General features: G+C 45.3%; 1 protein-coding gene across 1 annotated transcript in view; it reads right to left on the bottom strand.

Annotated features, from left to right (window-relative positions):
- Positions 1–26,827, bottom strand: part of LOC144244759 (ATP-binding cassette sub-family C member 4-like) — a 156,432-nt gene that overhangs the window by 44,646 nt on the left and 84,959 nt on the right. The window contains exons 12-16 of the mRNA XM_077780094.1: positions 15,599–15,749; positions 9,602–9,721; positions 8,093–8,203; positions 7,033–7,133; positions 5,383–5,574 (exon numbers count right to left, since the gene is read on the bottom strand). Of these exons, the coding sequence (XP_077636220.1) occupies positions 5,383–5,574; positions 7,033–7,133; positions 8,093–8,203; positions 9,602–9,721; positions 15,599–15,749 (675 nt within the window). The remainder of the gene's footprint in view (positions 1–5,382; positions 5,575–7,032; positions 7,134–8,092; positions 8,204–9,601; positions 9,722–15,598; positions 15,750–26,827) is intronic.

Raw genomic sequence — 26,827 nt, 5'->3', positions numbered from 1 at the left:
CAGTCTGGTTCCACAAAGCGGACTCACTCTCCCCATTACGACTTGCTGGGGGAACTGGGTGCCTATTGGCTCCCTCGCTCCCGCTTCTTCCCACTCTGGGTCACGGGCGCTCACCTCTCAGAATGAGGACAGCTTCCTGCCTGTCACACCATCACAGGAAGTCCCTTCTATGGAAGTGTCCCGACGGGCTCTCCAACCTTAACCTCCATGAGTCCGCTCCCTTGGGGTGACCAGGAAGGTCGTGATGATTGAACGTGAGAGTGTGTGCTACACGCCTGGTAATTCATAGCCTTGAACGCTCTCCATGCGGGTCAGTGCTCCCACCACCCCGAATGCTCCTCCCATGCCTTTCCACCTGCTGAGCGCCTGCCAAGTCTACCTCCAATGCCCAATTCCTCGGAAATGTTCTCCCTGCTCCTTCCTGTGGGCTTCTCCCACCCAGGAGAGGTAGGTCATCTTTTTCTAAATTTCGATAAAAACTGACTGCCTTCTAGCTTATTTAGTAGCCATTTTTATACAACCTTCTTTCTTCTTCTGGGATCTGAAACAGATTCAGTTTTGTATTATTTGTATTACGCGTGGTGTCCTGTGCCAAATGGGTGTTTTGTACAGGATCGAGGCGTTTAATCAGGATGGAGAAATTTATGGAAAGTCCATTGCCACACTGTTGAGGTACAGGATTAGCTGGACAGAGCAGACAGGCATGGCAAACAGATCGGATAACCATCAATACGCATGCAAATGGCCATGCCCCCATTTTCAGGCGCAGACAACAAGTTATGCACCAGAACTGGTTATGGCTATTCTATACGATCGTTGTCTGAGCATTTGTTTTGTGCTGGCCTTGGTGCTGGGTGTCTCATCTGGTTGGAGTGCACAACCCTAGAAGACTGATTACTTTCATTTTGCAAAAGAGAAGATGGAGGCTTAGTAAGATTAATTAGCCTGCCCGAAATCATAGAGTCCAAAAGGGGCAGGACTGACTCAAACCCAGGCTGCCTGCCCCTTGTCCGTTCTGCTGATGGCCTCCTTACCACGTGGATGGCCTGGTACCTCATTACCAGCCTCTGCCTGGCTAGAAAACGTGGGCAGAGGTGTGGCTGCCATCAAGGAACTGGCTTCCCCCCACAGAGCCTATCGCCTGTGGATACAGGGGGATATACTGGGGGGGGGGACCAAAGAGCCCACAGCTCTGAGCAAAGAGGTGGCACCTGCGGCCAGCAGGGCTGGCGGTCAACACGGAGAACAGGCATCTACAGCTGGAGTGAGGAGAGGCACATAGGGCACCCGGCAAACAGGCCAGACAGATCTACTGCCCTGCTTGGGGCAGTGAGGCCAATTTTTCATCCCATCGGGTGTGAAAGGGCCTCAGGTACATCGCTACACCGGGCTGTCTCCGACTCAAGGCCGGGGCAGGGCCCAGCCTGGTGCAGTTCCGTGAGTCCCCGTAGAAGGGTGTGCAGGGAAGCCACACAGGAATGTTGTTTGTGAGGCAGCCAGACTCTACTGAAAACACAAGTGTGTGCATAAACCTGGAGTCACACAGAATTAAATGCTAATGTAAATTCATGACTGGCAGAATAGAAAAGTAAATAAATTAGCAGGGTGATAGCATAGAACTTTCTAGAGTGTCATGCTCAGTCACAGGGGGTGGGATAATTCATGAGCCCAATTTCAAACCGTCAAAAGATATTTCCTAGAAATCATGAGTTAGAGTCGCCCAGGGCTGCCTATGGGAGAGAGGACTTTACTGGGACGGGGGCTTATTCAAAGGCAATTCAGGGACAGCAGGGCTGGGTGGGCCCGAGAGTCCACGTTTCTAAGATGCTCCCAGTGACGCAGACACCACAGGCTGGGCAGCAAGGAATTTGGAAGTCAGCAGGGTAAGGGAGGCAAGCTGGAGTGAGGGGAGGGGTTCTTGACAAAATACTATGTAAAAATGGAGAAAATGTAAGAAACTAATATTTTTGCACATAATAGCAAGGTCTGGTACACATCTGTAAAAATGTATTATCCACGTAATAGCTCTGAGCAAGAAAAAAAAATAACAAACCAAAACCAATCTACCTCTAGAGCTGGAAAATGCTTTAAAATGGCCCAGTACTCTTTAAAATGATCAAATCAACCACAAAATCATCTAAATGAAAAATGCATCCAGTGTTTCGAACCTTACCAGGATGCCTAGGGTGCTATTTACCTCATTTTGGCTCTTTATTTTTACTTGCTGTTTCTTCCATGAATTAGAAACCTGCTTGGTACCTATTACGTTTTCCTGTTTACTATTACTCTGGGGAATCTGGACCGCGAGGAAAAAGCTGGAAGAATAAAGCACTGCTTCTGCTGTGTCAGCACATTCCCACAACGCCGTGCCCACGAGAGCCTCTCCTGATCAAGTGCAACACTAAAGGATGGGGGCGGTGGTGTTCCCAAATAACGGCTGGGGTGGGTGGGCAGGAGGAGACCTGGAACCTCCCCGGGGCAGTGAAGTCACTTCAGGACTCTGCAGCCTGGATATGATCGCCTGTGACATACACGGAGCGGGACACTGTCAGTGGATCAAGGCACAAAAGTCATGGCCGTTATTAGAACTATCTCCAAATTCAAGCCCCACCCCCAACATTTTAGAATCTCAGATGATCCTATGATTTGGGGGTTTTAAGACTGAAAAATACAAACCTGTCATGTTTCTAAGTTGTACTACACAGCTTCTTAGGTAATTCATAATTTATGGCTTCAAGGGAAATTAAGATGTATGCAAATAAACAGAGTTACATTTAGAACATGCAATCTGATGGACATGCTGCCTGTGAAGAAGCCACCATCCCTGACGCTGTTCCCAGGGACAGAGCTTCATCAAGATCTACAGTTAACGTCTTCCCGACCCAGCAGCCCTCTCCTTCCTCTGGACCGGCAACAGGGCCGGAAATAAGCAGGAGTCGGCTTTCGCCATGTGATTTACTAAAGCTGCTCCCTGGGCATTGAGTTCAACATGGATTCTTCCATGTGGCGAGGGTACGATCATTACGTTATGGCTACAGTCCACTAACAGATCTGTGGTAGAAAGAGCTTCAAAGAACAGTTCTTCAGGGCGCCTGGGTGGCTTAGTCGGTTAAGCGTCCGACTTTGGCTCAGGTCATGATCTTGTGGTTCGTGGGTTCGAGCCCCGTGTCAGGTTCTATGCTGGCAGCTCAGAGCCTGGAGCCTGCTTCAGATTCTGTGTCTCCCTCTCTCTCTGCCCTTCCCCCGCTCGTGTTCTGTCTCTCTCTGTCTCAAAAATAAATAAAGTATACAAAAAAAAAGAAAGAAAGAGCAGTTCTTCAAGTATTTAACACACATAGGTAATGCGTTGTTGACAGGAGCTGTCCAGGAAGGACGTACATTTTGATACTGGCTGCGTCACATCTGAACACTCCTCCCTCACTGTCCTGGCCAGCAGACCCTCAGCACACACTGTGTGCCCCACAGGATGCCATTTTCTGGGGGAACAAAATTGAAAGCAGGGTGCTCCCTGACCTTGAGCAGCCTCAGGGTACCGAGAGACACAGGCCCCCAGTGCCAAAGCAGGCTGCGAGTGGCACCTTTTAGGTTTTAATTTTTATTTTTAATTTTATGTTTTCGTAGTGGTACAATGCATGTAACATAAAATTTACCAACTCAACCATTTCTTAGGTGTACATTTCAGTGGTGTTATGTACGCTCACACTGTCGCGCAACCAACTTCCGGGATTCTTCTTGCCTTGCAGGACCCAAACTCCGTCCCCATGAAACACTCACTTCCCATTCACTGCCCCTGAGGCCCTGGCACCCGGCTCTCCACCCTTTGTGTCTACAGATGGGAGCAGGCTAGGGATGGCGTGTCAGGGAAGCAACACAGGCTCTTTCCTGTTTTGTCCTCAAGCTGATTTCATTTAGCAAAGAACGTCCTTGACGTTCTTCCTGTGTCAGAATCTGCTTCCTTGTTAAGGCTGCGATGCCCCATGTGTGGATGGACCACATGTGCTTATCCACCCATCCACAATGAACAACTCGTGTTGTTCTACTTCGGGCGTTCCTAATGCTGCTAGAAACACAGGCGTGCCTTCCACGCGATCTTCAGGGGTGCCCGGGTGGCTCAGCTGGTTGAGCATCCGACTCTTTGTTTCGGCTCGAGTCATGATCTCACGGTTTCGGAGTTCGAGCTCTGTATCAGGCTTCGTGCTGACAATGCAGAGCCTGCTTGGGATTCTCGGTCTCCCTCTCTCTCTGCCCCTCCCCTGTTCACATGTGCTCTCTCTCAAAATAAAATACATTTTTTTTAAATGTATGTAAGGTGCCGTGGAAGAATTAAGGGTCTCACAGAGGCAGAAGCATTACAGTTGACTGAAATGAGGACACTTTCACCCGCCAAGTGACAGAAGGGAAAGGCCTCCTGAGGCAGGGGGCCAGCGTGTGCATGCTGGGGACAGAGCCCAGGGTGCAATGGGAAAGCCTCCACAGTACTCGTGGGAAGCACTGTGCAGGTTCGGAGTGGAGGCGGGAGAGGCGGTGGGGAAAGAGCTTCTTACAGCCTTGTCTATTCTGGTTTCACGGTTTCTTCAAGAGCCTGATCTGATCTGGGATGAGGGACCCAAGGGTCACTGCTGGCTGACTTAGACACTGGCAAGTCTGGGTCACACACCTCTCAGTGGTCTTCCCCGCGTATCATCCCCTGTCCCCTTGGGTTTCCTTTCATCGACTTCGAGCGAGTCTCTGAGCCCTCTACTGCCTCCCGCTGGGGGCCCTCGCTCTGGAGCCCTGGCTGGGTCACAGATTCCAGACTCTTCTCTGGTGGCTGAGAGCTGGCCTGCAGCCCCAGCTCCAGTGGACCTGGGCCTCCATATGGCCCCAGGAGCAGCTTGCCTGGGCTGGACGCTCTCGGGGGCCCCGTAAGGGTCAGATCCGTGTGTCAGAAAGAAGCACCGTACGGGGGGAAGGACAGCGGGGTATGGTTATAGGAGAGCAAGTGGAGAAAGGGACAGGGACGGAGGGCCATAAACAGAGACTACCACAGGGGGGAAGGGGAGGATGTGAGAAATACAAGATGTAAGAATAGACGGGAACCAGAAACTGAAGTGTGAGTGGTGAGGAGCTCCCAAGCCTCAAGCGTGAAGAATCAGACTTCAGACAGTGGCCTGGGTCAGCGCACCAAGCAGCCTGCGGCGGCTCGCAACACAGCGAAAAGTAACGCTGGCGTCGCCGTTCCATGGTCAGCTTCCAAGAAAGATTTACCAGTGACGTCATCCGATCTAATTTACACTCAGAGAGACACAGGAGCCCCCTGACGCATAACCAGAAAGCCCACAGGCGGGTGCAGTGTTAAATCCGTAACGGAAACGGTAAAGAGGCAAGTCGATTTAAACAAACCTTCTCCTGTGGTTTAATGAGCGCTGTCACGTGCTTCAACACCAGGGGCCCGTCTAAACTGTACGTGAAGTTAACATTATCAAAGACAATCATGCCTTCTTGGGGCCAGGTTGGCGGAGGGCGTTTCTGACATTCCCAAGGGGCTTCTTTCTCCAGGTCTGTATATTCAATCACCCTTTCTACTGAAATCATCTGAAAGACACGGGACATCACATAGGTTAGGAATGGCGGCTCTCACCCACGTTACGAGATTGTAAAATGAAATGTTCTTCTTTGATACTAGCCGGTTAAGGGTATCTCAGGTGTCAATGTCCCCAAGGGAGGCGTCGGATGAGGACCGATGTAATTTACACACCTGTTCATAGTCGTGGAACACTTTCACCTATGGCTACTTCCTTCAGCATTACAGTAAAACTACGAGAATTAGAGAAGTAAATGCTGAGGTTTTATTTTTCCACTTTTCACACCTGAACCAAAAAGCCAAGGATTTTGTCAAAGAAAGGAACACTTGTGGCCAGCTATCTGCAACCTTGCTACAGAAGAGCCATCTGTTTTAGGGGAGTTGAACTGGATAAGTCATCAAAAAAAACTTTTTTTGAGAGAGAGAGAGCACAAGCTGGGAGAGTGAGACAGGATATTAAGGAGAATATTAAGTGGGGCTCTATCCCATGACCCCGGGATCATGACCTGAGCCGAAATCAAGAATTGGACGCTCAACCGAGCCACCCAGGCACCCCTAAAATGAGACACCTGGGTGGCTCAGTCAGTTGAGCGTTTGACTGTTGATTTCGGCTCAGGTCATGATCTTGCAGTTTGTGAGTTCAAGCCCAGTGTCAGGCTCTGGGCTGCCAGTGCAGAGCCTACTTGGGATTCTCTCTCTCCCTCCCTCCCTGCCCCTCCCCTACTCAAGCATGCTCTCTCTCTCTCTCTCTCTCTCAGAATAAACAAAAAAATTTTGCAAATCTCATTTTTATGATGAGTCACTTTCTACTCTATTAGAAGAGCACATTGGAAAGATTTCTCTTTCATTGTTTTTCCCTTCAGGAGAAGGTACAAGTATTCCAAAGAGGAGATAATTTACTGACTGACTAAGGCCTCCTGGAAAGTCGTCTCAACACCTCTGCCTCGCGCATTCTGAGAAGGAGCTCACCCCACCAGAAAGAAGGGACATCAGCAAATTCAGGTGCTCAACGACATACAAGAATCCATGTTAAAATGAGGTGGGGGGGAGGGTAGGCACCCAAGGGGCAATACCTTCTAATTAAACAAACCACCCCCAAATACTGAATTCTTCTTTTATCAGGAATGAGGAATCACCCAATAAGAAACAAAAATAAACAGGCCTCTAAGAAATTAGCTTATATCCTCTCCAGGACTTCAGAACCTCCCTCCTACAGAGAGAGACATTTATTACATTTGAAGACAGCTTGTGGTGAATCTAAAACCCGCTGACATAGCACACAGAAGACTCAGAAAAAGATGTGTAGATTTTATTTTACGCTAACTTTAAACAGATGGAAGAAGGATCTAAAAAACTTGGTTAGCTCCGATGTAAAAATAACAGTTTTAATATTTTACATAAGAAGTGCTTTTATGCCCTTTAATGGCACGGAGACTTGAGAAGGCTAAGCACGTTAAGATAAACATTACCATATTCTCCACCTCGGCGCTCTGCCTGACGCACCACTGGAACATCCCCATGAGTGTCAGCGCGTAGGACAAGGCCAGGCCCACCTGCCCAGCATCTAAGGCTACAAGAGGAAGGAGAAGGGGAATCAGTCCCTTTCTTAAGCCCGAGTACAGGTCCTCCTCTCACTTTACCAAGATGACTCCTTTGTAACATGTAAATACTTGAGATGCAATGATAGTATGATGATCGTAACAGTTATACTTTCACTATGTGATGACTGAGACCATAAGACAATGAAAAAAAAAGCACTAGAAATTCAGAAAGATTATTAAGTGAGTTTATTAATCCCCACAGGCTTGACAAACACTTGACACTATTATACAGGTGACAGACAATGTCATTATTCAGATTTTGGCATTATGGTTTCAAGAGCCATTACGTAATTTCACTTTCTCCATCCAGCACAACCGCAGTTAGAAACTACTAAAAACAAGGCAATGGGCTCTACGAGCCAGTGCTTTGAAATCCAGAATACTGCTCTCACTGCTCCACCATTAATACTGTGACTCAGTGCGGTCACAATGGAATAGCTAGGGGTGGCGAATTCATCCCCTGCATGTCAACATCTGCCCACGCGGTACCCCCCTGGCGGGGAGGGTAGCGCTCTCTCCCACTGAACAGCTTTCTCGACTCAGCGTCCCAGGCTTGTATGCCCATGAGATCCGAGTAGCCCACAAGTTACACCCTAAAGCCCTATGCTGGACAAAACACTTAACAGAAAGCATGGCTCTCAGTCTCCAGACAGTATCCCAGGAATGTACAGAATGTTAGCTGCTACACTCGCCTGCTCCTCAACCTATGCAGAGATAAAAGGAGCTCATCAGGATCCAAATGAGCACCCTACATGGACCACACAGCACAACCACACCCGGCCTGCCACGCTGCAAATGCTTTAACGCAATCCATTAGAACAACACAGTATATGGTACTGGACAAGGTGGTAAGAGTTTAATTTAATAACTGTAAACGCAGCTATAAATTGTAATCATACCACAAATAGTTATTCACATCTGTACTTACTTTTTGCCAGAATCAGGGACCCAAAGGCGACAACAATGACAAAGATGGCGCAGATGGCATCCAGACGCACGGCAAACCAGCGGGACGTAGTCAGAAACAGGAACCATGCCTCTGGGTTCGTGAAGTATAAGAAGCAGAATGAATAAGTCAAAAAACCACGTTCATTACTTTGAGTGCGGGAGAGGATTTGCTTGGTCGAGCTACACGAGAGTTTTACACAACATGGAGAGCAAAGCTGCACACCCAAAGAACGTGAAGGTTCCATAAAGCCAAGTTCTGACACAAGGCAATGGATGTTGTGTCATTGCCTCCTGTCATACAGGCAGGAGTTGGTACAGTGGCTTCGCGGGAAGCATGTACTGAAAAAAATCAACCCAGGGGCAACTGGGCGGCCCAGTCTGTTAGGCGTCCAACTCTTGATCTCAGCTCAGGTCATGATCTCACAGTTCGTGGGACTGAGCCCCAAAGCAGGGTCTGTGCTGACAGCGTGGAGCCTGCTTGGGATTCTCTCTCTCTCCCTCTCTGTCCCTCCCCCACTCACACTTCCTCACTTTCTTTATGAATACGTAAACTTAAAAAAAAAAAAAAAAAGGAAAATTCAACTCAGAGGTTATAAATAGAAATAAGATTTTAAAAAACTCGGAAAAATGGGCTCATCAGCACATTTCGTACAGTGCCAGGCCTCAACATGAAGCTTGTCCTTTCACGTGCTTTACTATTCCTAGCTCTCTGATAACAGAACACAGCCCTCACTGTTTCCAGTACTTTCCATGCTTACTACAGGGCCCTGCACACAGTGTTTATTCCTTAGGAGCCAGTATCTCAAGGATCATCTTGCTAAAAGTATCTATGTATAGCTTTCAAAATACAAGAAAGACTGGAACGATGGGCCACAATTTTATAAACTTAGAAAAAATACTGAAATTTCTATATAACAAAAAAACCTCACTGATAGAAAGAAAAATACACATCAAGTGGGTAGCAAATCTGCCAATCAGGAAACTGATTTCCTCAGCAACTTCTGTCACCCTGAATGCTCTCAAAAAAAGAGTGGTCAAACTATAGCCTAAAGGCCAAAAATGGCCCACCACCTGTTTTTGTAAATAAAGTTTTATTTGAACACAGCCATGGCCATTTGCAGACGTACTATGCTTGCCTGTGTGTTCATGTTACAACAGCAATGCTGAAAAGCTGCAATAGATAATATGGTGCATGAAGCCTGAAACATTTACTCTTTGGGCCCTTACAGAAAAAAAAGTCCACTGACCCCTGCCCAAAAAGGACAGAAAGTGATGGAAGGACAATGCAAGCCACTGGGGGGCGGGCGGGGTAAGCAGAGGTGTGACAGGGGGAAGGGGGAGCACACAGGGGATTCTGAGAGGAGTCATGGCTGAGGGGAGGAAGGATGCGGGACAGGCGGGTGGGGGGGCAGAGAGAGAGGTGCCGCCCAGCAAAGCCAAGAGAGAGAGCGTATCCCGTTCTTTGAAACATTTCCAGAAACCTCCAGACCTGAATGCAAATCCTGGTGTGCGTCGAATAGTTCCTGGAATCTGTCTTCAGCTTTATATGCCCGGATGGTCCAAAGTCCCTGGAGAGAGGACGATAGGTGGGAAAATACCGGACTCCGTGCTGGGGAAGCAGAGACAGACAGAAAGTCGGTGAGGCCGGACTGACGAAAGCACCCATCTCCCGTGCTGTGTGGCCGCACGTCCCACCGAATGGCACACCCAGAGCTTCTCAACGGGCCGCCCGGGGGAGAAGGGATGATGCCCCTCCTGGAGAGGAACAGACACGTCAGCCCTCAAACTTCCGGTCACGCCGCGCTTCCCTTTAACGACCCGAAAATTCAAGTTTCTCTTCGAACCTTTCTCTGACCAAGTTCACATCGCTGCTAGAGTTAAATAACTAAATTCTTCCTTTGCTAACTCATTGGTCCAAGGTCCTTCTCAAACGTGGCCTTTCTCTAGAACTCCTCCCTGACAGCCCTCTGGGAGGAAATCCCGTTCAGGAATTTTTGACTCACTAACGTTCCAAAACTGAATTCCGCTACGGTTCTCACCACACTGAATTTTGGTTCGCTCTCTGCGGGTCCGTCTCCACCTGTGACTACGAAGGGCTGAGGTCAAGTCAGTACACCCTGAAACTGTAACCGGTCGGTGAGAAGCACGGTCAATGGCCAGTCCTGCTCCCGCGTCCAGAGTCTCTTTCTGGGTGACGGAGAACCCGAGTACCGCGGTGCCCTTGTGCCCAGGGGGCCTGTGCAGCCGGGGTCTTTGAATAGCTTTGCCTCTGGCTGGGGGCCACTGCCCTGTGGAAGTCACTGGGTGACACTGACATGACTCTTTCGGAATCTGACAGTGACCTTAGCGGCCATTCTCTGTTGAGTAACTTCATGCTGGGTTGGGACCAGCCTTCCCACTTCCCTGCCGTCTCCTCTAAGAGCACAGCATGCGTGAGCACCAGGCGCTGGTTCCGGCTCACCAGGGAACAGGGGCACTGAAGGCTGCTAGGCAGGGGGGACGGTGGGGGGTCCCTTAGGTCTGCATTCCCCACCATAAGTGGGGAGGCCATGACCAACAGCTGTCAGGGGCAGGACTGCGAGTCTGGGACCTCTGTCCGGGATGAGTAACAATTTGCGCTGTATCAGCAGGTAATATTTGACTTACCACTTTATTTCCTGCGCATTTCCTAGAGAAAGCTTGTTGGTGAAACACGTGGGTGTTCAGGGGAAGGGCTGAGAGGCTGCAGAAGTTTTATAAAATAAGGGAGAGAAACAATTCGGAGAAAAACTCAAACTTGTTTTAGAGCCCGACTCCTCAGCCTGGCATTTGAACGCCCGTCAGTGTGTGAGAGTTCAGTCAGTACCTCGGTGCACACGGGCCCTGCATGTATGGGGGGTGGGGGGTGTGCTTGGTACAAATGTGTGGACACAGAACCTCCTCTTAGAGCTTAGTGTCCACGGCTTCTCAGGCAAGGAAGAGGCAGGCTTCTCCACGTACGAGTGGGGCTCAGAGAGGAAAGGACGCCCTGGGCTGCGGCCTGCTGACCCCCCACTCCACGGTGGGCCGTCCTCCTGACACACCTGACTGAGGACATTAACTGTCAATGGCCCTTGCCTGTGACGCTACTTCAAGGAAAAAGACCTTCTCTGAATGGAGGCATGACCTAACATTTACCCCCATATCTACTTCCAGCAAAGAGCCTTAAGTGATTCGGTGGTGGTTTTGACAGGCCGGGTGTATGTTTGTGACCTTGCCCTCACACCACTCTTTCCCTTTCTAATGAGTCATCTTTAGCCTTTATTCACTTTAGCTTCAAGTTCATACTTTTAAGGCAGTAATATGAACATAAGGGGACCGAGTTCATGCCCCAAATAGGAAACGCTGCAAGCTCTGAACAGGCCTGTTTTGCACTTCTTAGGACATGTCCCCGAAGACATAGTCAACGTGGAAGCAGGGTGCTTACCAGGATGTCTCAGCAGAAATCCTGAGTTCCTATCAAGAAAGTACTTAGAGTCCAGCTCCAGAAAGCACAGAGAACTCACTAGAACCATGTTCTTATGTCTTGAGCAAATGGTGTGACATAACCAGTTTTACCACAGACAACATTTCTAAGAAGGAAGGAGACGTGGCTGCTCTCTCAGGGAGAGTTCCGGAATGAAACACGTCAGCGTGGCCATCCTCACCAGCTTTCCAAGTCAGGAGATCAAGGTCGCAGTTGATTTTCTCTAGCAGGGTTTCAGGGCGGGGTTGACTTCGGAAATCAGGGGTCGAGTCAGCTTTGAAAACCAGTGAACCCAGAGAACCCACCGCCGACTACCTCAGACCCAAGAGTCCCGGTGCTACAGCAGGAATCTGCCCTGAGGAAAGCTGTCCTGTCTCTCTCAAATCCTCCTCAGGACTGAGCAGGATGCCAGGGGGAGTGAGCTGGAGGGTGTGCAAAGGAAATTAACTGGCACAGAGAGAGACAGAGGGCCAAGGCCCCGGTATGTTCTCTTGCCCAATGTTATGCCTTGTCACCCACAGTGATCGAGCTGGCTATCCTGAGGTAGATAGATTTCTAGAGCACCCATGGCATCAGCCAGTAGTCACAGCCACATGCAACCCTACGTTCACAAAACTGACACAAGACTGACGGCTGTGTGTCCTAGGACCCTGAGGATCTTGGGGACATACCCCCCTCTAAGAGGGAGAAGGCGGGGAGCTGGCCCAACAACCTGACAGCTGTGCTATAGGTCATCATTTACATTATGTGAGGCCCACTGGTTGTGTTCTTAATTCCTTCACGTTCAAGGTTCTAGCACATTTCCGAGTGGCCAGGAAGCACTTTATAGGCATCAATCACAAGATCCTTGCGAGAGTCCCACAGGGCAGGTGTTACTGGAGCTTCCAGGGAAAAACAGGCAGGGGATTAAGAGCAATGGCCAAGATGAAGCAAATTAACCCAAGTCGTAGAACTGGGGGGTCAGACCCAACTCTTATTCCCAAGGCTGTGCTTTTAATCACTGCCACAGTGTCTCAGGTGGAAAATAATCAGGTTAAAGATCCCAATGTGTGACTAAATGCATTTTCCTCGACTTTGTAGTTTATGGTTAGAAAACCCCAAAATCAGGGTGCCTGGCTGGCTCAGACAGTTACGTGTCCAGCTCTTGATTTGAGCTCAGGCCATGATCTCAGGCTCTGTGCTGACAAAGTGTGGAGCCTACTTGGGATTCTCTCTCAAAAAGAAACACTAAAAAAGCAAAAACCCAAAATCAAACTTAGTGAATATCCATTACTGTACAGCTTATTAAGCACCTTCAGTTGAACGGCATCACTGGAAACCCAGCATGAGAACTTACAACAGCAGATTTGAGAGTCAGTCAATGGTCTGAAACACCCGCACACATTTAACTCTCCCCAGTGACGCCCATGACAGACATTGCTAACTGATCACAGTACCCTCACACATGGGATCTGGGTGTGGCTGCATAACTCAGGCATTGCCAAACGCCAAAGGATGGAGCAGATCTTGGTTTTATGTGCTTATCTATGCCCGAATGATGCTAGCGGGCTCACTTCTGCAAAAATGGAAAATCATTACAGTTAGCTGCGTATTTGTCAGTTAGATGGTTTAAATGTAGGCCTGCCTGAGGTCTCAGAGGCAGCTAGGCAGTAGGAGCTGAAAATGATCCTCGGGACCTTCATAGTCCTTTCAAAGCGCAAGGATGAGCAGATTTGTGCCTTGCAGCCAGAGCAATCAGCTACCCTCCCCTGCCTTTTTGCTGGTGGCCCCAGCGATGGCCTCAAGAAACACAATCATTTACTGCTTAGAGAAAATAAGGGAATTGCTATTTGTGACACGGGCCCAAAGCCAGACAGATGACAAGAGAAGTTCTAATCAACGGGCCACCACACTTGGTTACCTGGGAGTGAGGACGAAGGAGAATCTGTATGTGGTCACAGCCTACTGGGGTGCAGGAATGTTCCACAATATTCCCAAACATCCTAGGGTCACGCCAAAGTTCTCAGCATCTCTGTTCCCAGATTAAGCACTGGGAAAACCCTGTATTATTTCTTGAAAAAAGCCTCAGGAGGCCCCCCCCTTCCTCTCCACTTCCGCATGGATGGGCAGTGGCCCTTGTCCTGGGCAAAAATCTCTGTCTTACTCCAGAGACCTCATTTGAATAAACCAGAGAGAGACCTCCTCTGCAACAAGCCTGAAGATGACAGACTCCGTTTTGTGAGCAGCCTCCACTCAGAAGGTGTCTGGGGCCTTGCTGTCTCCACAAAAGACGGGCTGGAGTTCCTCCCTTATTCCTCCGCCTTCTCCAAGCCCCGCCTCGGTGACAGGATGGCCCACACGCTGGGTCACACTGCCCGCCTCCCCAAGGCAATGCCTCACAGTAGGTCAGCTGGTTCTCGGACAGGACGACCGGAAAGTTTTTCTATAGCTTTTATGAAATCAATGCCCATTATCCTTTATGCAAATGCTTATGACAAATACCTCTCAAAAATCTATTCTTAAAAAAGAAACACATGGGGCGCCTGGGGGGCTCAGTCAGTTAAGCGTCCGACTTCGGCTCAGATCATGATCTGACCACTCAAGGGTTTGAGCCCCCCGTCGGGCTCTGTGCTGACAGCTCAGAGCCTGGAGCCTGTTTCGGATTCTGTGTCTCCCTCTTTCTCTGTCCCTCCCCCACTTGCACTCTGTCTCTAATGTAAATTAAAAAAAAAAAAGAAACACACACATGCCATAACAAAAAAACAAAAACTCCTGTGTCCTGATGAATTTGTATTTCTGTATTTTTCCGGACAACTGTGAGACCCAATAGGTTTTCTCTCAGCCTGGCTTGCAGGAAGCTAAGCTGGTATTAATTTGCAGTAACTACTCATAGGGTTGCACTTTCTGATACAAATATCTTCCTTCTTTATGTTTGGGCTATCATCTTTATTCCTTTTCTCTTTTTTTAAATATAACAATCGACTCTCCTTATGATTTGTTTTACCAATATGACATACATACATACATTAGTGCATTAATGAGATAAGCTCTTGAATTACTTTATCTTCTGTGATTACCCAGGTTTTCCCATTATTCCAAAACCAGGATGCTGAATGGAAAACAAACTAAATGCATACTGAATAGAACCCTCGCCCGGGTCCTCCTAAGGGAATTACATCCAGGATCCATTTNGGGGGGGGGGGGGGGGAGCTTCAAACAGTACGGCCTGACAGCAAACAATGGTGATAATAAAGAATAAAACTAAACATAGTAGTGCTTATCCTTTCAAAACATTTACCAATTGCACCTTATTTGCCATTTGTTGAGTATGTGATAGTAATCTATTTTTAATTTTTTTTAACATTTATTCATTTTTGAGAGACAGAGCGTGAGCGGGGGAGGGGCAGAGAGAGAGGGAGACACAGCATCTGAAGCATGCTCCAGGATCTGAGCTCTCAGCATAGAGCCCTACATGGGGCTCCAACCTATGAACCGAGAAATCGTGACCTGAGCTGAAGTCGGGCGCTTAACGAACTGAGCCACCCAGGTGCCCTGTAATCTGTTTTTCAAATGTATCACTTCTGATGGACGAGTATATTTCCTGACACCTCTGCTCCTTTCCCTAATCTTTCCCTTTCTTTGTCATTTCCAGAACCTTTGGGAAAAGAAAAATTCCATTAGTTTCCTTCTGTATTTCCAAAAGATTTCCTGAGTGCCTGCTCTGTTAGGAGGCATGTCCTAAATAAGACAGAAATGGTCCCTGTCCTCACAGTGCTCACATTCCAGGGGAGTGTTACTGTCCCCTCCTTGTGCTTCCCTGCATAGCTAGACCTGGAAGGCTACCAGCTCCATGTGCCTTCGGAGCCACTCTGACTCACAGTAGCCATAATACTCAATTACTTAATGTGAACTTGGGAAAAATTATGGAAGACAGAGTCTGCATCATTTCGGAGGTCTCCCTAATGACAGCATAAATGGCAGTGGGCCCACGTTTCCATCGCAGCCCAAGAGCCTCTGACTCACTTGTAGATTCCAGGCGTTTGACATCCCTCGAGGTTTCTAAGAAGTATCGCCGAAGAACAAAGAAAATGATGCCAAGGGGAATCAGAGGTATCGCAATCCAAGGAATCACCGCCACTGCCACGCCTACCACACCGACGACTTGTAGAAATGTCTGAAACAGAGAAAAGAGATAAAAAGGCCTTATCATCAAGAATTCTCTTCCAACACAGACTTTAAAGGGTTGTTTTGTTAGGATTTGCCTCCTTTCTTCCAAAGAATTGTTGGAACAGCAGGGCATCATTTCCCATCCAATGATACAACAGAATTTTGCAAGTGGTTCTGATGATACTTATTGCCATCTTCGGGATGTGCCAAAGACAACAAGAATTTTCTAGATATTAATTCTTTTGATACACTCAGTAGCCCTTATAATCTTCCCTATTTAACAGATGAGAAAGTTTGAGACTCAGAGAGTGCAGGACTTGAATCTCAAGCTATCATGAGTCAGTGGATATTACCAGGGAAATGAGCAAGTGGGAATCGTAGATGAGAAATCCAGAAGGTTCAACTATACACGTAGGGATGAAGAAGTGGTTAATTACAAATTCAGTGGTCAGAAAAGGAGGGAGGAATTTAAGTGTTTGCCTTTGAAAGTGAGGATTCCTCTTTCTTGGCCTCTATCCACAGCTAACATTTACTGAGTGCTCTCTGTGTACGATGCTACCCATTAGGTACTTTGCGAGTTTTTACTCATTAATCCTCAGAGTGACCCTATCGAATACTAGCATTATCTCATTTTGCAGATGGAGACTCTGACGCCCAGGCAGGAGAAAAGCAACTTGATCAAGACTGAAAAGCCTAAGTCATGGAAGCATGCTCCAACCATCAGCCACTATGATCTACTGAAGCTTGCCCTCAATATAACGCCAACTTTTTATCCTTCGGAAAAAAAGTTCTTGACTTATTTGAGCCCCCTCATTTGTCTTGAATTTTTTCCTTTAAAGACCTTACTTAAGAAAGTTCAGAGTTCATCAGCATGCCCAATAAAGGACAGACAAAAGAAGAGAAAATACAGGGGCGCCTGGGTAGCTCAGTCAGTTAAGCGTCTGACTGTGGCTCAGGTCATGATCTCACAGTTCATGGGTTCGAGCCCCGTGTCAGGCTCTGTGCTGACAGCCAGCTCAGAGCCTGGAGCCTGTTTCAGATTCTGTGGTCTCCCTCTCTCTCTGACCCTCCCCTGCTCACGCTGTCTGTCTGTCTCTCTCTCAGAAATAAATTTTAAAAAACATTAAAAAATTATTTAAAAAAAAGAAAATAAGGAAACACAAATCTTTTTCTTTTTTTTAAGTGTTATCATCTGGGCCAACAGACACATGAAAAGATGCTTGACATCACTCATCATCAGGGAAATGCGAATCAAAACCCACAGTGAGAGATCATCTTCAACTACAGAATGGCTAGTACCAGTAAGACAAGTATTGTACTTGGCAACAAGTATTGGCAAGGCTGTGGAGAACGGAGAGCTCTCATGCACCATCGGTGGGAATGTAAATTGGTACAGCCACTGAGGAAGACAGCATGCAGGTTCCACAAAAAATTAGAAATACCACGTGATTTAGCAATACTGCTACTGGGTATTTACCCAAAGAAAAGGAAAACACTAGTCTGAGAAGGTATGTGCACACCTATGTTTACTGCAGCATTATTTACAACAGCCAAAATATGGAAGCAACCCAAGCATCCGTCAATAGATAACTGAATAAAAAGAATGAGATCTTGCCATTTGAGACAACATGAATAAACCTAGAGGCTATTACACTGGGTGAAATAAAGTCAGACAGAAACAAATACCATATGATTTCACTTATATATAGAATCCAAAAACAAACAAACAAAGAGCAGAAACAGACCCATAAATGCAGAACTGATGGTTGCCAAGGGGGAGGGGGTTGAGGGATGGGCAAATTGGGGGAAGGGGAGTGGGAGAGACAGGCTGCCAGTTATGGGACAAGTAAGTCATGGGGATGAAAGGTACAGCATAGGGAATACAGTCAATGGTATTGTGACTCAACTGTGTTGCATGGTGACAATTGGTAGCCACACATGTCATGAGCACAGCGTTAAGTACAGAGTGGCAGAATCACTATGTTGTATGCATGAGACTCATGTAACCTTGTGTGTCAACTATACTTCGATTTTAAAAAGGATCAGTCTGTCTCGATGCCCCCATCTTTACAGGCCAGGCTATGCTATTTCTAAAATAAATATTTCAAATAAAAAATATGACAAAAATGTTTTACAGCCCAAACAACAATAAATTCTAGCATCTGGACAGGAAGTTTTCGATCATTAGAGTATATACTTGAAATATCCATTTCAAAGGCTGATGATGATAACAGCAGCAGGTGCCCTGTGTCAGGTATGGGCCGCACAAAGGATCTGTGCTGAGTTCTATGAACGTTCAATCATGACTTCGTCTCGTGAGGGGATTTTATGTTAGGAAATGATACTGGTTGAAAAAGAGCAGGCGGAATAGAAACCCAAGTCACCTGGATGATGTTGTTGATTTAAGTATCCATCTTTACCAGGGAAGTATGATCTTATGGTGTACAACTTCAGGTGACATGAATGCAATCAACATATTGTTCGCATCTGCCTGATGGGACAGCGGGATCACTGAATGGTGGGAATGAGCACATTCACATGACATGCGAACTCCAAAGTTTGTGAATTCAGATGGATACAAACCCAGGACTATATGCATGAGGCACCAGGGGCCATGGAAACACAGGGAAGAATACATGAACACTTTCTAGAAGGTTCTGAAACTTACAACCCAATTTCATAGGCTGGTTTGACAAACAGAAAGAGTGGCATCGAATAACTTGCAGTAGTAATCACAGCTGCTGGGAATATTGTCCAAGAGGAAGCTGGGCTGCAGAGGTCAAGGTGCCTGCCCAGGTTAACATAGGTTGTTCTGTGCCCTCTTGGAAGGCGCCTACCCAGCGCCTGCCGCACTGTGCCAGCCAGGGCAGCGGGCAGCGGGCGCCTCTCCAAGGGAAGGATTAGCTGGGTGACGCCTAAGGGAGACCCATGTCATGACCTCACAGCTCTCCCAAGCCCGTTTTCTCAGAGCACCATCAAAACAACCGGCTGGTGAGTGAGCAAAGCAGGAACTGTCGTTTCCACTGACGGGTCAGGACTGTGAAAGCGGGAGGTTCAGGGGCGGCCCCAAGTTCTCCGAGGAAGTCACTGTGTTATGGAGAAAGCCGGGAGCAGTGCCTGTGCAGGGAAAGGTGCCTCCTGCAGGCAGGAGAAGAGTGGAGGAAGGAGGAAACTTCTAGACCTGTGAATCTGTGGGCAGGAGCCCCAGTGACTCAAACTGCATTATTCTGATGTAGCCCCGTGTGCTGTTTCCCCCAGTCTCTACTGCGGTGTGCATACAAAAGCCAGGGTGAAGACGCATAGTGTTCGGAGGGAACCAAGTCCAATAGTAAGCGGAGCGAGCAGGGCTATGCACCTCTGTCCTTTAATATCTACAGCTGACCAACTTCTCACAGCTGCTGGATTAACTGATGCATCCCCCCCTTCTATACTAATTAGGAAGCCAAGATTCTTCCTTTGTGCACATGAGGAAGGGTCTTTCTAGACCTTTCTATGTCTGGTCTTAAGTGATCACTAGGCTTACCACTGTTGTCAAGAAAAAAAATCTGAAGTGTTGATTATGAAAATATTCAAATTTACAATTTTTGAGCAGACTAACATCACTCGATTGAACAATATTCCCCAGTTTCAATGACCTGGCTCTCCCTGAGGTGGGGGCCTGCTGTGGCTAACCCGGCCCAGCAGTTTACCTAGGCACCAGAGGTGAGTTCAAAACACGGGGCTCCGCTGGAGCGATGCCAATGCTCTCTTTCCGTGGGTGCCCATTAAAGGCCTGTAACTGCTGCTCTCAGAAACTCCCAAGTTAGGTATGCCTTCCAGATTTGATGCCCCCAAATTCTGAAGCAATTCAAAGACACTTTCAATTACTTGCAGGTCATCTATGGCCAGCTCCACAGTGAATTAGATGTTATACTTACTGTGCTATAAAAACATACACAATGTTTGAGTTTACATTTATACGTATTCATATATATATATATTTATATATATAATATACACATCACATATATATGAATCTTTTTCTGTCAGAAAACTTTTTTTTTTTTTTTTTAAGTAATCTCTGTGCCCAACATGGTGCTCAAATTCACAAACCCAAGACCAAGAGTCGCATGTTCTACCAACTGAGTCAGCCAGGCACCCATGACAGCCAAATCTTTATGGAAGTTGGCAAGGACAAAAGCAGTAAGCAAAGGAGCTAATATTCTGAAAGGGGATACACAAGATGCTGGTACAAAACAAACACCCACCCTCTCCTTAAAGCCAATCTCATTTCTTGCTTTCACATTCTCAGGAATTCCAAAGTATGTACACGACTCTGCCCAAATGACTGGATTCCAAGCCCATACTGGATGATCCACCCCCACAGCCAATGCTTCTGTACCTCTGTTGCACTAAGGCACAAAGACACAATGATATAAATATACAGCAAGAAACATGTTGACCCAGAAGAACCTGACCCAAGCCTTGACACCCAAGATCTAAGGGTAATCGGGTTTTTTTGATATGCTTGCATCCCAATTGGAACATACCTGTTAGGAAGTCAATCCAAAATCTATAAACCCACATAAACAAATACAAACAGTCCTTGGATAAAAGCCCTTCACTTGAGAGAACGTGTTGATTTTTCGTAATCGGAAGTAATTCTGCAGCTTACAGAGAACGTCAACCTAGACCTGGAGGGGAATTGCATCAGCCTAGCACTGTGCTATCCGACAGGGTCTACGACCAACCCTCTTGAATATTAATAGGAAGGGAACACAGTCTACCATTTTGTCTTAGTGAAAACTGGGCTACCCACCAACACAAAAGCATGTTGGAAGGTAGTACGAATTAAATAATTGTATAATGCGCTTAGCAGTCCACGCTTAACAAAAAGAAGCCCTAAGTACCATTATTATTACTGTCTAGAGTGTGCTCTAAAGGCCAACAGCCAAAAGAGAAGAAACAGTGCATTACCAGACTTATGGGCCCAAAGACTCTTAAAATATCATGGAAGCTGGAGCCTGAGACATGTCTCATTCTAACCACTGGCACAGCTTAGGACTGTGCAGGAACACAGTGGACCAGGTGTTATTGTTTGCTGGATGTGGTGATGATGTCACATGTACCAATGTGGTGGTGGCTCTTCTATGGCCATCATATCTGAGGTCTATTTTGCTTGAATATAAGATGACCGATAGATCTCATGTCTAATGTATTTTCTGTCCTCTCCATTTTCGGCCCACCTGTGAGTGTCCCAAAGATTGATGGCCTCAAGATAATGGAAGCAACTCAACATTTTTTGAGATGTTTCTTTTCTTATTGTGGACTCTTTCACTGTTTCAAGCCTCACTTCTTAGTGAAGACTTCCTGCTCTGAAATTGCTCAGCACTTCTGGGAGAGTAAGGAACACCGTGTTGGGCCTCCGAATCAACCAAACCAAACACCAGAATACCCAGTAGGGACAAAGACGAAGTCCACCTTGACATTTTCTATTTCATGCATCAGGAGCTGGCGTCGATATCAAGGGAAATATGAAAGCTAGATTTTGTGCACTAGTGAATCCCAGGAAATTCAGTTGTGTCCACTCCAGGTTGGCCTTCCTGGTAAGTAAGCAGGACCCGGTCACCATCACCTGTGGGAAGGATGCCTAAGGAGTACCTCTCTTCCTTAGAAAGGAAGGTGTCCTGTGAGCCGCTCTTTCTGATTAAACTACATGGACATCTAAATGAATTGTTAATGTGGTTTACAAAAGCCATAAAAGAAAATAATTCTTATGAAAAATGTTAACTGCTTTGTTTGAAAACCTCCCAGTTACAAATGTTGAGAAAAACCCCATTGCTTGGTTGCGAGCACCTCCGGCAAATTCCCTTGTTATACTGAAGAATACCTCCGTATCTCGTTCACAACCAGACAGATACAATTGCCTTCCCCTCCCCAATACCAATAATGGACAGCATCTCGTGAGGTCTGCCGTGTGTCCTACCTCTTCAGTATTTCACATGCTTTATATAATTCCATCCTCACTTTAATCTGAGTGGGAGAGATTATCACCTCCATGCACAAAGAACGGAGCTCATGTGGGGTGCCTGGGTGCCTCAGTCAGTTGAGTATCATACTTCTGCTCAGGTCATGACATCTTGGTTCAGGAGTTTGAGCAGGAGTTGAACCTGCTTTGGATTCTTGTCTCCCTGTCTCTCTGCCCTTCCCTTGCTCATGCTCTCTCTCTCTCTCCCAAAAATAAATAAATATTTTTTAAAAATTGAAAGAACGAAGCTGATGCTCGCAGATGCTCAGAGAGGTTTAATGATTTGCCCTAAGTTAGATAATTCAGAGTCACTGTGTCCCCAAGACTATTCCTACAATCTCTGCACGACACTGCACCCCATATCAAGATTCATACTTCAAACACTTTACACCTAAATGCACTCCTATTTTATGTTTTCCCTTTCACTTGCATTTTCTAGTTTGGTTGGGTTTCTTGTGGTTGTATCTAGTCTCTTCCATGAGGTGTTCGGTCCTAGATTCCCAGCTCCTGTGGAAATAAAAGCCTGCTCGGTTCACAGAGCAGACCTGATCATTAAAAAGGTCCGTAAAATGTCTGCTAAGAGAACACACAAACACATGCTGATTTAAGAGATACCGTTTAAACAAAGAAGTTTCAAAGGATGAAGTTAAAGCCCAGGAAGCAAACTGATTTGGGGGAACGGGGGGAAGAACCAAATTTAACTTTAATGAAAATACGAAACCCAAAGACCCTAAATGAGACGATGACCCTAAATGAGACGATTCTACATGCTTCATATTTACACTGGGACGGTGGTGAAAACAAAGCATCTCCCCAGGTCGTGTCTTCCTCTAGAATGAATACTGTATCCCTTAAGAGATTTTAACATATTTCTTTTGCAGAGAGTATTAAATGGAGGACTGCTTTGTCTGTTTAGCATTTAACTACCCAAATGCTTAGAGCCCTGTAGGAATTCCTAGGTATCTACCCACAATTTACTTTAAACTTAATTCCATGGGATTCTGTTCCTGCCAGTCTTTGTGAAGCTTGTGCCAAGGAACATGTTTTCTATAAACAGCAGTAAAAATGTATTCTTCTTATTTTATGCAAATAAATATGTCATCCATACTTCTGGCTCACCCCATTCTTATTTGAACTCGTGCTTGCGCTCAGACTTCTATTTGGCACAAAGCGAAACGTGTATTTAATCATAAGGCCACTTAGTAGACAGTACTTTTATTATTTGTTTACAGTATTAAAAAATAAAATCAGGATCATTAAAACTGCTAGCACCTCAAAGGAATTTCAAAGCTTTGAATTCTGCTGTCAGTCAGACTCTCAAAAATTCTGTTCCAAGTTCTGATAAGTACAAATCGTCCAGATTGCCTTAAACGATTACTGATTTCACAGGAGATACGGCTTACGTGCAATAAACAAAGCAAGATTCACTTCTTGGCAAGAAAACACGGCAAGATTTTCTTCTGATTTAGAGACAGGAAAAAAATGATGCCTAGTTTTTAATCAGTAAGCTGTTTACTGATGTGGGTGTAGGAGAGATTCTTCTACCTATTTATTCTGGAAACATAGGAGATAAAAAAAAATAACCTTTCAATGAAATGACTATCACATAGCTTGTGCTGCTGGCTAATACAAGATGCTGGTGGAGGCAGTAAAATTTTGAAGAGGCTATACAAAACTCAAAAGTATTAAGAACTAAATGTAATTCCCATCACATACTCGTTACTCTTCAATTACAGGATAAATAAAAGCAAAGAGGAAAATATGGAAGGCTCTTAAATGTAAGTTCCTAAACCTTAACACTGACCTACGGCTAGTCTTAAGCGACATGCTGATAAGGCACCTGGCATGTCTCAGGGAGTTCAGACATCAGCTCTGGCTCCCAGATCCCTTCTTTGTCACCCGTCTCTTGACTTCACCCAACTCAGCTGGCTTTGTTGTATCAGAACTTTCTGGAATGTTGGTGTGTCTTATTTATATGAAGATATCTATACAAATTCTCTTTAAGATTAAACTTTTCGGGGATGCCGGGGTGGACCAGTTAGTTAAGCGTCCGACTTGAGCTCAGGTCATGATCTCATAGTTCATGAGTTCAAGCCCTGCGTTGGGCTCTGAGTCGACAGCTCAGAGCCTGGAGCCTGCTTCAGATTCTGTGTCTCCCTCTCTCTTTGCCCCTCCCCTGCTCGTGCTCTCTTTCTCTCTTAAAAGTAAACAAACATTTTTTAAAAATTGTTTAAGAAGCTTAAGCTTTTTGAAACTTGTCCTTTCCCTGAGATACACTAACCACTCTTTTCACCCTCCATGTGCTGGCCTCGGATCTTTTTATATCCACACCAGCTCTGGGAACTGTATCCTTCGGTTAGCCCTTAGTCCTGAGTCATTGCTAATTCCACTGAAGAGTGGATGGTGGTGTTAGGCTTACAGTGTGTTAGCCAACACAACAGAAATCATCGGGGAAACACAGCATTTCTTCCCTTTCTTTTACGTTCAGCATATCTCATAGATCAATAGCTTCCCTTCTACCTTTCCTCAGTGTTGTTAGAGCTTATTTTGAAATTCAAGGCTGGAGTCCATCTATATGCTACTTTTAAAAGGCACACCTTAAAAATTAAACAAGGTTGGAAAAGGGTACCCTATGAAAACACTAACCCAAAGAAAGCTGGAGTATATCTATACCACACTAAACAGAAGCTTTTAAGTTAGGAAGCATTCCTAAAAATAAAGGAAAACATTCCAAAAGAAGAATTGGTCAATTTATCCATAAGATATTTAAAAAATCTAAATGTATATAAACTTAATAACACAGCTCCAAAATGTTTAAAGCAAAATCTAAAAGAACCTAGGAGAAATAGACAAATCCATAATCACAGCGGGGGGGAGGGGGGGAGGTTTAACCCACTTATCTCAATAACTGATAGACAAGAAGACAAAAATAAAAATACAGAAGATATAAAAACACAATGAACAAACACGACCTAATTAGGAAATACATAATACTACAGCCAATAACTGCATAATATATCCTTTTCAACTGAATATACACTATGCTATAAAGCAAGTATCAACAAACTTCAAGGGCCAGAAATTATACAGAATACATTTTGACCTAAGTGGATTTAAGAAAAAACAAAACAAACAAAAAGCCCCCACAAAAACCCATAACCAAAAGGTAACCAGAACATCACTAAACATTTGGAAATTTAGTAATATACTTCTCTAACCTCTAGTTCAAAGAAATTACAATAAAATTAGAAAGTATCTTGACATAAAATAAAAATCTGCTAATATTAAAATTTGAGGTCTGCAACTAAAGCTGTGTTTAGAGGTAAATTTTTACCTTTAATTTTTTGTTTTAAAAGACAGGACTACAGGGGATACATGGGAAATCTCTACTTTCCTCTTGTAATTTGCTGCAAACCTAAAGCTGCTCTAAAAACATAAAACCTCATTAAGGAAAAAAGGGAAGAAAGGCTTAAAGTCAAGGATTTAAAAATACATCTTAAAAAAACCCCAACATATTAAACTGAAGTATATAGAAAAATGAAAAGAGAATGGTAAACATTAATGAGACAGAAAACCAACTTCCAAGGAGAAATATCAACAGATCCAAAGTTTGATTCTTTCAAAGCGCCAATGAAATTAACAAACTCCTACCAAGACTGATGAAGAAGAGAGGAAAAACTACCATTATTATGAGTTAAAAGGGGTTAACACAGCACAGGCACTAAAGAGAGCATATGATAAACATCTAAAATTTTCTTAATGTTTTTAAATGTTTACTTATTTTTAAGAGAGAGAGAGAGAGAGAATGAGCAGGGGATGGACAGAGAGAGAAAGAGACACAGAATCTGGAGCAGGCTCCAGGCTCTTAGCTATCAGCACAGAGCCTAATGTGGGGCCTGAACTCATTAACTGTGAGATCATGACCTGAGCTGAAATCAAGAGTTGGATACTCAGCCCACTGAGTCACCCGGACATCCCAAGAGTATATCTTATCTCATCGTTTTTTAAAAAAAAATTTTAGTAGTTTATTTATTTTTGAGAGAGAGACAGAATGTGATCGGGGAAGGGGCAGAGAGAGAGGGAGACACAGAATCCGAAGCAGGCTCTAGGCTCTGGGCTGTCAGCACAGACGTGGGGCTCGAACTCACAGATGGTGAGATCATGACCTGAGCCGAAGTCAGATGCTTAACCAACTGAGCCATCCAGGTGCCCCTCTCATCATTTCTATTCAACCCTGTACTGGAAACTCTAGCCCTTTAAGAAAAGATAACATAATTCATATATTCTAAATTAAGAAGTATAACTATCATTATGAACAGCTGACATGACTATGTATGTAGAAAATTCTACAGAGCTAAAAAAAAAAAAAAAAAAAACCCCACCAACTCCAGGAAATGCAAAATGAGTTCACAAGTTCAAATACACAATGTCATTATACATAAATCAACTGTATTTCTTTATACTAGCAACAAGCAACTGGAAAATGATATTAAAAAGAATCTCATAAACAGAATTAAAAAACATGAAAACTCAGGGAATATATTTAACCAAAGGAGTGCCAAATATTTATACAAAAAAACTACAAAACACTGCTAAAATTAAAGAAGACCTGAATAGGTAGAGAGATAGACCACATTCATAACAGAAAGATTCAATATAGTTAAGAATCACCGACTTTTCAAGTTCATCTACAGCTAAAAGGTAATATCAAAATCCCAGCAGGCTTTTATTGAAAAACAAATTGAAAGGCTTCTAAAATGTTTATAGTCAAGTAAAGGATCTGGTATGATCAACACAATCTTGAAAAGCAGTACAGAGTTCCTAAGTTTCAAGTCTTACTGAAATGGAGAATAACCATGACTGCAGTGTGGGTGTGAAGGCAGATAAACAGATCAATGGAACAAAATCAAGAGACACAGACTCGCTCGCATACAGTCAAAAAGATTTTTAACCAAGGTGCCAAGTCAGTTAAATGCATAAAAAGTCTCTGTAACAAATGTGAACAGAATAACTGGGGAAAACGGTAATAACAATGAACTGCATTCCACACAAAAGGTAACAGAAGACGCCTCACTTGT

This window comes from Crocuta crocuta, unplaced genomic scaffold (assembly GCF_008692635.1).
Source record: "Crocuta crocuta isolate KB4526 unplaced genomic scaffold, BGI_CrCroc_1.0 scaffold188, whole genome shotgun sequence".
Taxonomy (NCBI): Eukaryota; Metazoa; Chordata; class Mammalia; order Carnivora; family Hyaenidae; genus Crocuta; species Crocuta crocuta.
Note: the sequence above shows the minus strand (reverse complement) of the source record. Positions and strands in the feature narration are given on the sequence as shown.